Source organism: Furipterus horrens, unplaced genomic scaffold, assembly GCF_987537825.1.
Source record: "Furipterus horrens unplaced genomic scaffold, mFurHor1.1.pri manual_scaffold_4, whole genome shotgun sequence".
Classification (NCBI taxonomy): Eukaryota; Metazoa; Chordata; class Mammalia; order Chiroptera; family Furipteridae; genus Furipterus; species Furipterus horrens.
The window spans coordinates 63565021-63578398 of NW_028327174.1; the positions used below are offsets into that span (position 1 = coordinate 63565021).

The window sequence follows — 13378 nt, forward strand, 5'->3', positions numbered from 1 at the left end:
TTTAACTTCAGCTTAATATTTAACCAGGAAACCTAGCAGGACAAAGGAGATCTAACTAAAACTATATCCCTATTGAGAAATCTACAAGGTTATGCAATACTATGAAATGTTGGTTTGGGTAAAAGTTCTGTAGTTTATCTTTATCAGAGTAATAGCTTTTTGGATTTTTTTTAAAAGGACTGTTTCAAGGAGGTCTTTGAAAAACATTTTCTTCAAATGTTCATTGCATCTAAGATCCCATTTTTGTCCCTTTATTTGCTCCAGAATACCGCCAGACTGCCAACAAAGGAGAGCCTGTGCTCCCAGGAATTTTCTGCATTCCTCTCTGGAGTAGGCATTTTTCTCAGCTACAAAGGCCCTTTGGCGAATTCCCTCTAATCATTGGATTTACCCTGGGCTCTGATAGGTGCCATTCATAAACTTGGTCTGCTGTTTGATGGGGCTGAGACATTAATGGGATCTTTTCATGATAAACAAAACTGGGTAATGTTACCAGTGGGGTCACAAAGCTGCTGCTCTCAGAGGTGTAGTGCTTTCTCTCTTTTTCTTTCTCCATCTCCTTTTCCCTCCTTCCTCTGAGGATTTTCCTCTCCTTTCTTGTTGTGAATGTACATTTCTCTGTGTGTGTAGCACAGCCATTTCTAGAAGCAGGTCTTCTGACCTTGGCTGCTGTTCGAAAGTCAATGGCCAATTGCAGGCCTTTGTTGGAACTAAGATGATTCTATAAACTGATCTACAGTAGTTTTGCAGACTGTGGGGAGGTCCGTGTTTTCCTAATTGATAAAACATGAGAGGAACACTGTGTGAATAAGCTTTCTTACATGCTGGCATTTAATTACCAGAAATATCTGGTAGTTGTGGTGAGTCTGTGGAAACTGTCACTTAACATAAGAACTCAGCTTCATGTGGCTGCTCTGCCTGGTGCATCTGTGTCGTCAGTGTCAGACTCAATAGGGCAGCTTCAGTCACTGTTGTTTCCTATGTGTGTCTGAGGAGAATGTAGAATTGATTAGCCAGAATCTGATCCCTGCAAGAGCAAAATGAAACATACAGTTCAGAATTATCTTAGGTAACATAACATCAGTTTTGGATGAAAAGAAACTGTCATACAAGCTAGAGACCATGCAGTTGTGTTATCTATATCATTTTATAAGTTTCAGGGGAAATTAAAGGAAAAAATCTTACTTTAAATGGAAATATTTGCCCTGACCAGGTGGTTCAGTTGGTTGGGGCATCATCCCATACACCAAAAGAATGCAGGTTTGATTCCTGGTCAGAGTACATACCTAGGTTGTGAGTTCAATCCTTGGTGGGGGCATCTACGGAAGGCAACCAATATTCTACTTAGTCTCCACTCATTCTCTTACGTTCCATTTTAATACAGGGGGTGGCAGGGAAAAGGACAAAAAAGGACTGGTCAAGATGAGTGTAAAGTGAGAAAGGGTGCAGAACAGTGTTTTAGAGTTCAAAAGGAATATCAAGGCGAGTGATGGTAGGTATGGGGCAATTATTATCATTGCTCCTGGAGAAATAGGAAAGTTTAATGATTCATCCATGGGGAAGAATAGCACAATGGTTTCATGTGCCCAGAAGCCATTGATGTTAATTCTTAATTTTCATTTTGATGTGGCCTGGTTTCACATGGGTGTTTCAATATGGGCTTCATTCCCCATTACATAACAAACTTAATATGATGATACCAGACTGCTTTCTAGCTAAGATGTGGTGATGCTGTTTAATAGTCCCCAAAGATGCCTACCTCAGTAAGTTTTTAAATATAAAAGTACTATCATTCAGGTGGGGGAAAAGTTTGACAGCTAGCACAACAGGTAGAAAATCATTGTCTTTGACAGAGCTGTGTTTTATTAATTTTCTTTCAGGTTTTGTTTTTTGATTTGTGCTATTTGTTATAATCAGTTTAGTATAATCTGTTGTAAATCATGAGCTGGTGTTCAGATCTTTTCAATGACCTCACACAACCCAACTTGAGAAGGCAAGAGCTTCCCAATCTCAAGAGAAACCTGCAACAGCCAGCGTTTCCTGCAAAACCCCGTTACATGAGTCTCGAAAAGCTGCTACCCACGCATCACTGTTTTTCTATTAAGAAGGCTTCATTAAGAAGGTTTTTAAATATCTATGTTATATAATATTCTTGTGTTTCCTATATATGGTTACCAACTATATTTGACATCTTTTCAGGACTAAATTTTATTTCTATCTACCATGATCTCAGTGATAAGAACTAAACATCTAGCACCAACTCTCTCATGCACTTGACTCACACTATCTTTAATTCTCCTAGAAGCCCTTTACAATTGTATTATGATTCTTCCCATTTTGCATATGAGGAAACTGAGGTTCACGGAGGTTCCAACTATGATGGGGAAATTGTAATAGTTGTATTCTTCCTATCCTGCCCCTTGTCTGATTATGTCATGCTTTGAAACAAACGAAAACTTAAAGGTTTCCAACTGTTTCCAAATATCCTTATATTTCATAGATTGTGCTTTTATGGCACATTTGGGACCAAGTGCTTTTCAATGTTTATTTATTCACTATAGTACATGCATTTAATCCCCCCCTCCACCCCATGCTTTCTGATCCTACTTTGCCCTGCTTCCAAATTCACTCCATTATTTCATTGGCTTTCTTACTTATCATCACAGGACATACACACTTTAGAAAATCTGTCTTATAATGTGATCATCTCAAGATATTTTCTGAATTGCAAAAGGTTTCAGTAGAGAGAAACAAGGGATTGAATCAAGTTTATCTCTGAATGAGAAGAATTCCGGCCAAGTTTTTGAATGCCCATTGAGGAAAAGCTTAATTCACTCTAGACTGTTCCCTGTGTTCTTGACATTTTACCACAGTCTGTACCCTTTAGGATTTTCTATTCTGAGAAAGGAAGTGATTTTCCAGATTGTGTTATTTTTATGATGAGAACTGAAGAATTTTTATCTCTGGATAGTTTTTATTTTAATTTACAAATATCTCGCTGCATCTTTAGAAAGCTGAAATTTCTAATTCCATCATGGAATGCACCATCACATTTTACCTGTCAATACTTTTACCATCTTTGCCCTGGCTGGTTTAGCTCAGTGGATTGAGCGTCGGCCTGCGAGCTAAGTGTCGCTGGTTCGATCTTCCAGTCAGGGTACATCAGAGAAGGAAAACTCTGACTCCAAAAAACCTCCGCTGCCTTGCGGCATACCTCTTCAGGGAAAGGCTAAGGGAGTAAACCCCGACAGAAAATCCGGAGCCGGAGTCCCTAAGGCGGTTTGACGTTGTAGTCAACACCGGCAACTCCTGCGGCGCACCTGAACCCAAGCTGTATCGACTCCGTCTTTCCCTTGGACCCTTCAGCTGCGAAGAGAGGGGGGGTCTGCTGCATGGGCAACAGCAGACCCTCCATATTACCCTGCCCAGGCTCTGTAGCTTCAGCGTCATCACAAGATGTCGATTCAACACGGGAGGAGACAGATACCATGTCACTCCCGAGTCGGACTGCACAGCCATTCTCGGCGGTGCAGATAGACTCTTAAGAAGCTACACCATCGTCTCTCGAGACGGACGGCTGCCGACGACGACTTTTACCATCTACATAATTAGCTTCCTGATGCTCAGGTTGTTCTACTTCTCACAGAGGCAGACATGGAGGCAGATATGTAGGGAATTTAATGAAATAACAAATAAATAATAAAATCAAATGAGGGTGAAAAAACTTTTGTCTCAGTTATTGAATGTTTTGTATTTTCCAAAACCTTGACTTATAGGATAATTACTTCACTCTTTTAGGTTATTTTGTTTAAGCAGTTTAGATTATTTTGCTAATTACTAGTAGCTAGTTAGGTATGTTTACTCTGTTGACAATGAAAATGACTTGTTTGAATTGACATCCCTTTGGATTATTTTAGTCATAGCCACCTGTCAATCAGAGAGAAAGCACAGGAATTATCAGTTTCTACATTCTGTATTAGGGCCTTACTAGACTCTAAATTTCTGTACGATGAGACTTCGTTACGAAAGTACTAGGTCTTAAGTTACCAAATGGCTGAGCATTTCCCACACCACTATCCCAAGGACTCATTTTTGTCCTCACCCCCCAGGGTGTAGTTGGGCTTTTCTTCCCAAGATTCATTTCTGGGAATTCTCAAGCTAAGAATTGGTTCCTAGTTCAGAACATAGCTGAGTACCAGAGAGCAGCAGAGCTTATCAGACTGCAGTCTGGTGCATAATTCAGGTAGAACCAGACAAGTGAGATTAACTTTTCCATGGTGAGCACACGTTAGCCTCTGGTCAAGAACCAATTCTGTCAGAGTGACCAATTCTGTGGACAGTGAGAAATGCACAGAGCAAGGTACAGAGACCACAGTAAGAATTTTATGGTTCCTGTTCCTGGAAAGACAACTAAGACAATGACTAAAAACAAAAGTAGCCCAATTTTTGTAGTAGAAGCACTAGTCATTTGTGAAGACTCACTAAATTCATCTGTTTATGGATGAATCTATATAGGCCCAAAGTAGCCAGCATTATTAAAGGAGATTTTGTGGTGCTTAGGGGCCATTTGGAGTGGATTATTGTATTTTCAGAAATTTTGTGAGCTGGTTGTTAAACATAGCAATTATTAAAAATTAAGGTATATAAATTAATAATTAAATTGTTAAAAACAAAGCTAATGATTTCCAAATTATTTTGCTAGATTTTGCTATTATTTATACTCTTGAAGTTTATGTTTATTGCAACTGTGTGGAGAAAACAGAATATAATGTGTGCCACTGTGCCTCCATTTCTAACTCTTTGTTCACTGATGACATATCAGTGGCTTGAAATCAACCATGGTAGAAGGAGCATATATGTCACAGAAATTGGCATACTACAAATAGAGCTTAACATATTGTTCTGATGACTGTCCAGACTTAAGGAAGTTACTGAAGACATTTAAAAATTTCAGGTTAAACCTAACAATGTTTTGTTTATAGCCTTTACACAGTGATTAGCATAACAATTTTGAGGAAATATTCTTTGAGTATTCAAAAACTATTATCCAATTCAGCAAAGTAATCACTCACAGTACTGGTGAATGAGTAAAGTTTTGACTTCATTGTTTCACTTTGGTCTTACTTATTAATATAGAGTTCATGTTGGCACTGTACTCATTTCTTACCAACCTAGCTACTTCTTTGCTGAATTGAATAATAATCAAGCATTGATTTGTAGTCTTATTTTGTGGACCTATATTTGGTGATAGAATTATAAATAACTGATAGTGAATTTTTCAAAAAAGCAAGTCAAGTGGAAGTTATAGATGTTTTGAATTTACAAATAGAGTTGTATATTTATTATTATTTGACATTATTCACGCATTGTTTGCATATACCTTTTTTTACCCAGAGAGGCCAGTGTTAATCATTTAATAGATAATAGAAGACAAAGGAAACCCTATAACTCCAATCTATAAAATCTCCACAAATTTCTGTTGAGTCCTGTTTTTAGTCTTTATTCCAAGGATACCAGCAGAACTTTTCAACAGCATGAAAACTCACACATGCTCATGCACACACACATGCGCGCACGCACGCGTCTAAGAAAAGCCATCACTACTAACCTATTTTGTCTTTGAAAATCTAATTGAAATACTTATATCTGATATTTACTGAAGTATATCAGAAAATGAAGTCTTTTACATTAGACCTATAGAACTGTGCTTCAAGTATAGTAAAAAATTATGATGTTGACTTCCAGTCAAGATGGAGGTGTAGGTGGACCCGCTTCACCTCCTCACACAACCACAAGAAGAAATACAAGTAACCTCAAAACAAATAACACCCAGAACTGTCAGAAAATCGGGTTGTATGGAGGTCCGACAACAAAGATTTAAAGAAGTCACATTCATCCAGATGGGTAGGAGGAGTGGAGATGCAAAGTTGGGGTGGAGAGGTGAAGAGACAAGGTGCAGCATGGAGAGGCAGTAGCAGCAGTGGGACAGGCAGTCCTGATTCACATGTGGTGAATACAAATCAGGAGGGATACCTGAGTGAGCAATCCCAGCCCCAGGCCAGACCACACAGCCAAGCACTGGGGCAATAAAGCCCCAAAACTTCTGGCTGTAAAAAACAGTGGGAGTTGTAGATGCAGAAGAAACTGCCAGTTTCTCAGGAGAGTCCATTTAAAGGACCCACACAGGCTTAGAACATATGCAAAACCATGCACTCTGGGATTCACCACAAGGGCAACAGCTGGAAGGGCACCAGTTGCAACCAGGAAGTGGATGAAGTGACTGGAAACAGGGTTAGTGCCAGGCAAACCTCCACAAGCCAGGCAGAGGCATTGTCCCCTCTGAGCCCTCCCGCCACACAGAGCCACAAAATGGTGACGCGGGTTGTCCCACCCTGGCAAATACCTAAGGCTCTGCCCCATATAACTTAACAGGTGCACTAAGACAGGGAGTCAAAGAAGCTCTACCTAATACACAGAAACAATAACTGGGAGGCTGCCAAATTGAGGAGGCAAATAAATATGGCCCAAATGAAGGAACAGAACAAAACCCCAGAAAAAGAACTAAATGAAATGAAGATAGCCAACTTATCAGGTGCAGAATTCAAAACACTGATGATCAGGATGCTCAGAGAACTCATTGAATATGGCAAGAACACAAAGGAAGAAATGAAGTCTACACTAAGTGAAATAAAGAAAAATCCACAGGGATCCAACCGTGAAAGGAAGGAAGCCAGAATTCAAATCGATGATTTGGAACATAGGAAGAAATAAACAATTAACCAGAACAGAAAGAAGAAACAAGACTTCTGGGCAAGATGGAGGCCTAGACTGACACACTCCGTCTCCCTCCACAACTAAGAACAAATACATCTACCGCAAAACCAGAAATAACCAGAAGTTCCAGAAAATAAAGCTACAGGAAGTCCATTGTATGAAGTTATAAACAAGTGGTGCTCATCCAGACTGGTAGGAGGGGTGAAGCCAGGGCGGAGAGGTCAAGCTGTGCTGGCAGCGGCAGCTGTGGCGACAGCTGCGACGACAGCGGTGGGACAGTGGTAAGCACAGACACCCTTATTTAAAAAGAGTCGAGAAGCACCTGGGGAGCACTCCCAGCTGCAGACCAGACCCGTCAGCTCGCAATTCCAATGCCGGGGAAGACAGACCTCCATTGCCTCAGACTGTGAAGGCCGGAGAGGGTGGGGATGGAGGAAGATGCTCCCGGTCTCTCAGTGGAGAGTAAACGGCAAGAATCCATCTTGGACCTCTGCCCCCACACAAAAAATGACACAGCGTGGTGAGATGGGTAGCCTGGTAGTGACAAGTGCACAGGGCTCCACCCCCCTATAGCATAGGAATTGTGACAGCCCTGCCTAGGAAGCAAAGGTAAACACAAAACTGTCAGGATGGCACAGATCATGTAGAGATCCCAGTCACACAGCTGACCAGTCAGCAAATATCTGATCTAACAGATCAGCAGATAGCAAATCTTTCTGAGGCACAGTTCAGAGCTTTGGTTATAAGAATGCATACAGACCTGACAGTAGATCTTAAACAAGATGAGGAAGGAATGAAAGCTGGTCCTGCTGAAATTAATGAAAACACATATGAAACTAGTGGTGAGTGAAGGAAAACCAGGGATCAAGTCAACAAATTGGAACATAGGGAAGGAATAAACAGTCAACCAGTGCAGAAAGAGGAAACAAAAAGTGAAGAAAATGAGGAGAGGCCCAGAAACCTATGGGAGAGCTATAAACAGGCCAACATCCTAATCACAGGGTTGCCAGAAAATGAAGGAGAAGAACTAGAAATTGAAAAATTATGTGAAAAAATAATGAAGCAGAATTTCCCTAACTTGGGGAAAGAAATAGAATTACAGGTCCAGGAAGCACAGAGAGTTCCAGAAAAACTGGACCCAGGGAGAACCAACCACACCAAGACACATTATAATCAAAATGTCAAAAATTAAGGATAAAGAGAGAATCTTAAAAGCAAGAGAGAAGAAGAGAATTATGTACAAAGGGGTCCCAATAAGACTTTCAGCTGATTTCTCAAAAGAAACTCTGCAGGCAAGAAGGGACTGGCAAGAAATATTCAAAGTAAGGAAAAGCAAAAACCTACAACCATGATTACTCTACCCAGCAAAGCTGTCATTCAGAATAGAAGGGCAGAGAAAGTGCTTCCAGGACAAAGTAAAACTGAAGGAGTTCATCAGATCTAAACCACTGTTATATGAAATGTTAAAGTGACTTGTTTAGGAGAAAGAGGATCAAAACTATGAACATTAAAATGAAAACTGTATCACAACAACTAAGAACAGAAGCTAGGGAACCGAAACAAAGGCAAACTAAGTAGGCAACAAGAGTGGGAAAAGAATTATAGGTATGGGGAACATATTGGGGGGAGGTCAGCTGGGAAGGGGAAGGGGGGAAATGGAGGGAGATGGTACAGGGATTAAGAAGCATAGTAGGAGGAAGTGGAGTAGATAGGAAGATGTTGAGAAGAATTATATGCACAACCAATGGGCATGGACTAAGCGGGTGGGGAACAACTGGAGGGAGAGGCGTCACTGGACAACAAAGGGAAAAGAAATGGGGACAACTGTAACAGCATAATCAATAAAGCGTGTTTTTTTTTTTTTACAAAAAGAAGAAACAAGAATTCAATAAAAATGAGGATAGTATAAGAAGACTCTGGGACATTCCAAAAGTGCCAACAGCTGAATCCTAGGGATGTCAGAAGGAGAAGAGGAACAGCAAGAAATTGAAAGCTTATTTGAAAAAATAATGAAGGAAAACTTCCCAAATTTGGTGAAGGAAATAGACATACAAGTCCAGGAGGCACAGAGAGTCCCAAACAAGATGGACTCAAAGAGGCCCACAACAAAACACACCATAATTAAAATGCCAAACGTTCAAGATAAAGAGAGAATCTTAAAAGCAGCCAGAGAAAAGCAGATAGTTACCTACAAAGGGGTGCCTATGAGTCTATCAGCTGATTTCTCAAAAGAAACTTTGCAGGCAAGAAGGGACTGGCAAGAAGTAGTCAAAGTGATGAAAAGCAAGGACTTACAACCAAGATTAGTCTATCCAGCAAAGCTATCATTTAGAATGGAAGGGCAGATAAAGTGCTTTCCAGACAAGGTAAAGCTAAAGGAGTTCATCATCACCAAACCATTATTATATGAAATGTCAAAGGGACTTATTTAAGAAAAAGATCAAAACTATGGACATTAAAATGCAACAAACTCACAACTATCAGCAACTGAATCCAAAAAACAAAAAACAAAACAAGAACAGGAACAGAATCATAGGTATGGAGATCATTTGGAAGGTTATCAGCTGGAAGGAGGAAGGGGAGAAAGGGGAAAAAGGTGCAGTGATTAAGAAGCATAATTGGTAGGTACAAAATAGACAGGGGGATGTTAAGAATAGTATAGGAAATGGAGAACCAAAGAATTTATATGCATGACCCACGGACATGAACTAAGGGAGGGATTGCTGGAGGGAAGAGGGAGGCAAAGGGAAAAATTGGGACTACTGTAATAGCATAACCAATAAAATATTCTTAATACAAATAAAAAATAAAACTTCTGAAGACACAATCAAAAAAAAAAAAGATGATGTTGATTAACTTAAAAAAAAATCTGTTTATTTTGTGAGAACCAGCTATGTGCCAAACTTTGTACCTGGCTCTACACAGAGCTAAATAAGACTTGGTGCCTGTTTTCCAGGTTAAGTTCAAATGTTTGCTCACAATATGGATCATCCCACTTTAAAGATTTGTTTTCCATTCCCAATAAGTAGTAAATTTAAGAACCAATCTCAGTTTCTTAAGAAGAATTGGCATAAATTTGTGAAGGTTGATGATAATCTGAGTTTGTTTTCTGTAAAATGGTAGTACTGAACCAACAATATTGAACATCACATATATACAACATTTTATGTCAGGCATATTTCTGTAAACTAATCTTATAAAGAACTCTGTGAGCTAGGTTTTGTTGTCTCCATTTTTACACAAAATGAGACATTTTATATGAAATTAGGATCATTCTGGTAATAAATGATGGAGAAGGGATTTGAGTTCAGGTCTTTCTGATTAAAAAATTCTCTTCTTTAAAAAGATTTTTCACCCCAAGAGTCCCTAAAAAGTGAAGTAAAACAAACAAGTATAAATTATATTCTTTTGTACATCATTACCGAACACACTGAGTCTGGGGAATTGCTTTTCTATTACGTGTGAGAACAAAACCAAGAGACTTCTGAATGACCCAATCTGTTCCGGCAGTAGATAGCACGGGATGAGAAAACAGCTGTTCAGAAATCAGGGAATGAAACCGACAACAGGGTGTTTTAGTCCATCTTTTACATTCAGAGGGAAGACTGAGACTGTGATCTTGTTGGTCATCTCTGATACAACCAGGTTTTTTACTCGATCTTGCCATAAGGTTAATTCTTAAATTCACAGTGAGGTCTAGTGTAACTCCAACTTCCTCACTGTCCTCTTGTCCCATACAAAATTGCAGTGTGCTACTTATGGGTATTAATTCAAAATTTTATATTTCAATTGTGTACATATAAAAGAGGTGCTGTGATTAGAAAGAAAATAAAACAAGCTGAAGTGAGACAGAAAAGAAGGAAGAGAAAATATGTTATAAATATTGGTCCAATTACATATACATGTAAATTTTTTTTTTAAGCACTGGAGCATGAGGTAAGTTGATTTAGAATATATATAAGTTTTCCACAAAACGCACCGTTTGGAACTAGTGGCTTTGCTGGTAAAAAAGACTGAAACTTGGGACACTTTACTAAAGTAGTGCCTGAAAAGTCATGCTGCAAAGTTAAATATACAAATGGCCAATGTACACTAAAAAATGAAGGGAAAAACAGGACTTAAAAAAAATTAATCAGTTTATTTTAAGTCATCAGTTTGAGGTAATATAAATTGCAGTCTATTAGGAAATTTTGGAGAAATGCCGAAATGCACAGTAAAATGATCTGAGGGGGGAAATAGCTTTGGGGAAAACTGAAAAGACTGCAGTCACAAGAGCAGACCAAGCAGACTGAGACCTCATAGGGTGGTCGGGGCAGAGCAAAGTCCCTGGTCAGCCAGCGCCACTGTGAAAAGCATCGAATATTAAGGGTTCCAAGTGTCACAGTGAATATTTATTTAGTCAAATGTTAGCAAAATGTTTCTGACAGACCTGTCAAACACTGCCTCGGTGGGCTGAGGAGAGGCTATTTGTGTTCCAAAGGCAGTGCTCCTTCATCTTGAAAATTAATTTGGATTAAATCACAGAATATCTGAACCCATAGTTATATGTCACATCTGCTGATTACCTGATCAGTGAGATAGGAGCTTTTGTGGACAACTAGCAGATAACAGATAACATTCATTTTTGTTGCTGGAATGAAACAAGGCTCAACACTGACAAGTTCACATTCATGGTAACTGCCTGGAGCAGCTCGATTTCCTGGTGGAAATAAAGAGGGGGGGGGTGTAGTTATATTTGCCAATTGTAGGAAATAACAAAACCAAACACATCACGTAGTTATTATCATGAGTAGTAATTATAATATCTTGAATTTGTAGACTAATTTAAAAAACACCACCTAGTTCAACACACAAATCATCTGCTTCATTTTCCAGAGGCTCCCAGGCCAGGAAGGTTTGGGAGATTTGTCCAAGGTGATAGAATTCATAGTTTGAGAAGCTAGAACTGGAATCTGGATTTACTGTTTCCACCCAGTGTTGTCCTTTGACTCAAGCAATCTGCTAAGTGATCAAAGCATTGAAGTCACTATATCTGCTTTTAGGTTATAAATTTGTCTAATAATTTCAAGTTACGGAGCAATTTATTTTAAAATTCTAGTATCAAACACTGTACAATTATCAGGTAATGTCTTTCAAGATGTAATTGTAACATGTACTATTTTTCTACGATAGAAAACACCCAGAATCAAAATGCCAGTGCAAGCCACCCCACTCCCAACTCCTTAGCAGTTGTTTCTTAACTAATTTTTTGTAGCAGTTTACAAGTAAAATATTGCCTTTCGTAAATTAATAAAGCAAGGTGCATACAGAATGGCTTTTTTTTTTTTCCCTTACCCAAGGACATTTTTTCATTGCCTTTAGAAAGAGAGAAAGGGAGAGGGAGAGAGAGAGAGAAACATCGATGCCAGAGAGAAACATCGACTGGCTGCCCTCTCACACGCACCCCGACCGGGGATCGAACCTGCAACCTGGGTATGTGCTCTGACCGGGAATCAAACCCTCAACCTTTCGGTCTATGGGATAACACTTCAACCAACTGAGCCACACCGACCAGGGCCAGAATGTTTTGATATCCGCAGTTGGTTGCTGCGATGATTCTGAAGGATGTTATCTATTAATTAACTCAAACAATTATTTTGATATATTGGGGAATTAAACTGCCTCCCAAGTCTGCTTTTAATTAGGTGAATTGTGAAGTGAAACTGTTTAAAAAATTCAAAAACCTGCAGATAAATAGAAAATCTGTTATGTCAGACTTTGAAACGCATGTCCTCATTTTCTTTTTTCTCAGAGGTTTGCCTTTCTGATTATTTTGGGAGTAGGTACATCAAATGGACTTGGTCACTGAAATATATACCTATGACAAGGGAATAAGGTTAAATACTAAAATCAATATTATTTGTTATATATAATTTGTAATATTGATACATATTCAGTTAAACCAAATGAAATTGCTATTTTTGTAAAACAAAATCTATTGAATATTTTCCACATCATATGCTTCAGCCTTCCTGATTTTAAATCTTCATCACGTTTTCCACTAGATTTTGAAATTGATTCCTCTTCCAAAGGAAAATATATTACTACTATTCTAAAACTCTGGTTCTTCAATTAGTTTCCCAGGTTGAGGAATAGAATGAAAAATGAACAAAAAATCTAAATAAAATACTTCATATCAAAATCTGTCCTGTATGTGGATACTGCCTATATTAAACAGGCATATAAGCCCTCCACTACACTTACTCTGAAAATAGCCACACATTACCAATAAAATCCACAGAAGTCCTTGTCTCTGTTTATGCCCATTATTTTTTGCAAGTTTCTACTTATATAAGGAATCTTTTCCTTTAAAAATGCATTTTCCTTAAAAACACATATTCTTTTTCTAGTTATTAAAGTAATAGTCTCTTCAGCAATTTTGGAAAATTCATAAAATAAAATTGTTCCCTTCATCCTATTCAGAGGAAGTCAGCATTGATATTTTGGTTTAATTCTTTAAGATATGAAGTAAACTTTTTAAAAACTGAATATAATATAGAGCCCATTTTAGAAAATTTGGCTTATACCTTACATATAATTTCTGTTCAGCTTTTTGCACTGTACA

At 38.7% G+C, this 13378-nt stretch overlaps 1 protein-coding gene across 1 annotated transcript in view; it reads left to right on the forward strand.

Moving 5' to 3' along the window:
- The window catches only part of HMGA2 (high mobility group AT-hook 2), an 81435-nt gene extending 69066 nt beyond the window's left edge, over positions 1-12369 (forward strand). The window contains exon 5 of the mRNA XM_090275147.1: positions 12136-12369. Within this exon, the coding sequence (XP_090131273.1) occupies positions 12136-12369 (234 nt within the window). The remainder of the gene's footprint in view (positions 1-12135) is intronic.
- The last annotated feature ends 1009 nt before the right edge of the window (positions 12370-13378 follow it).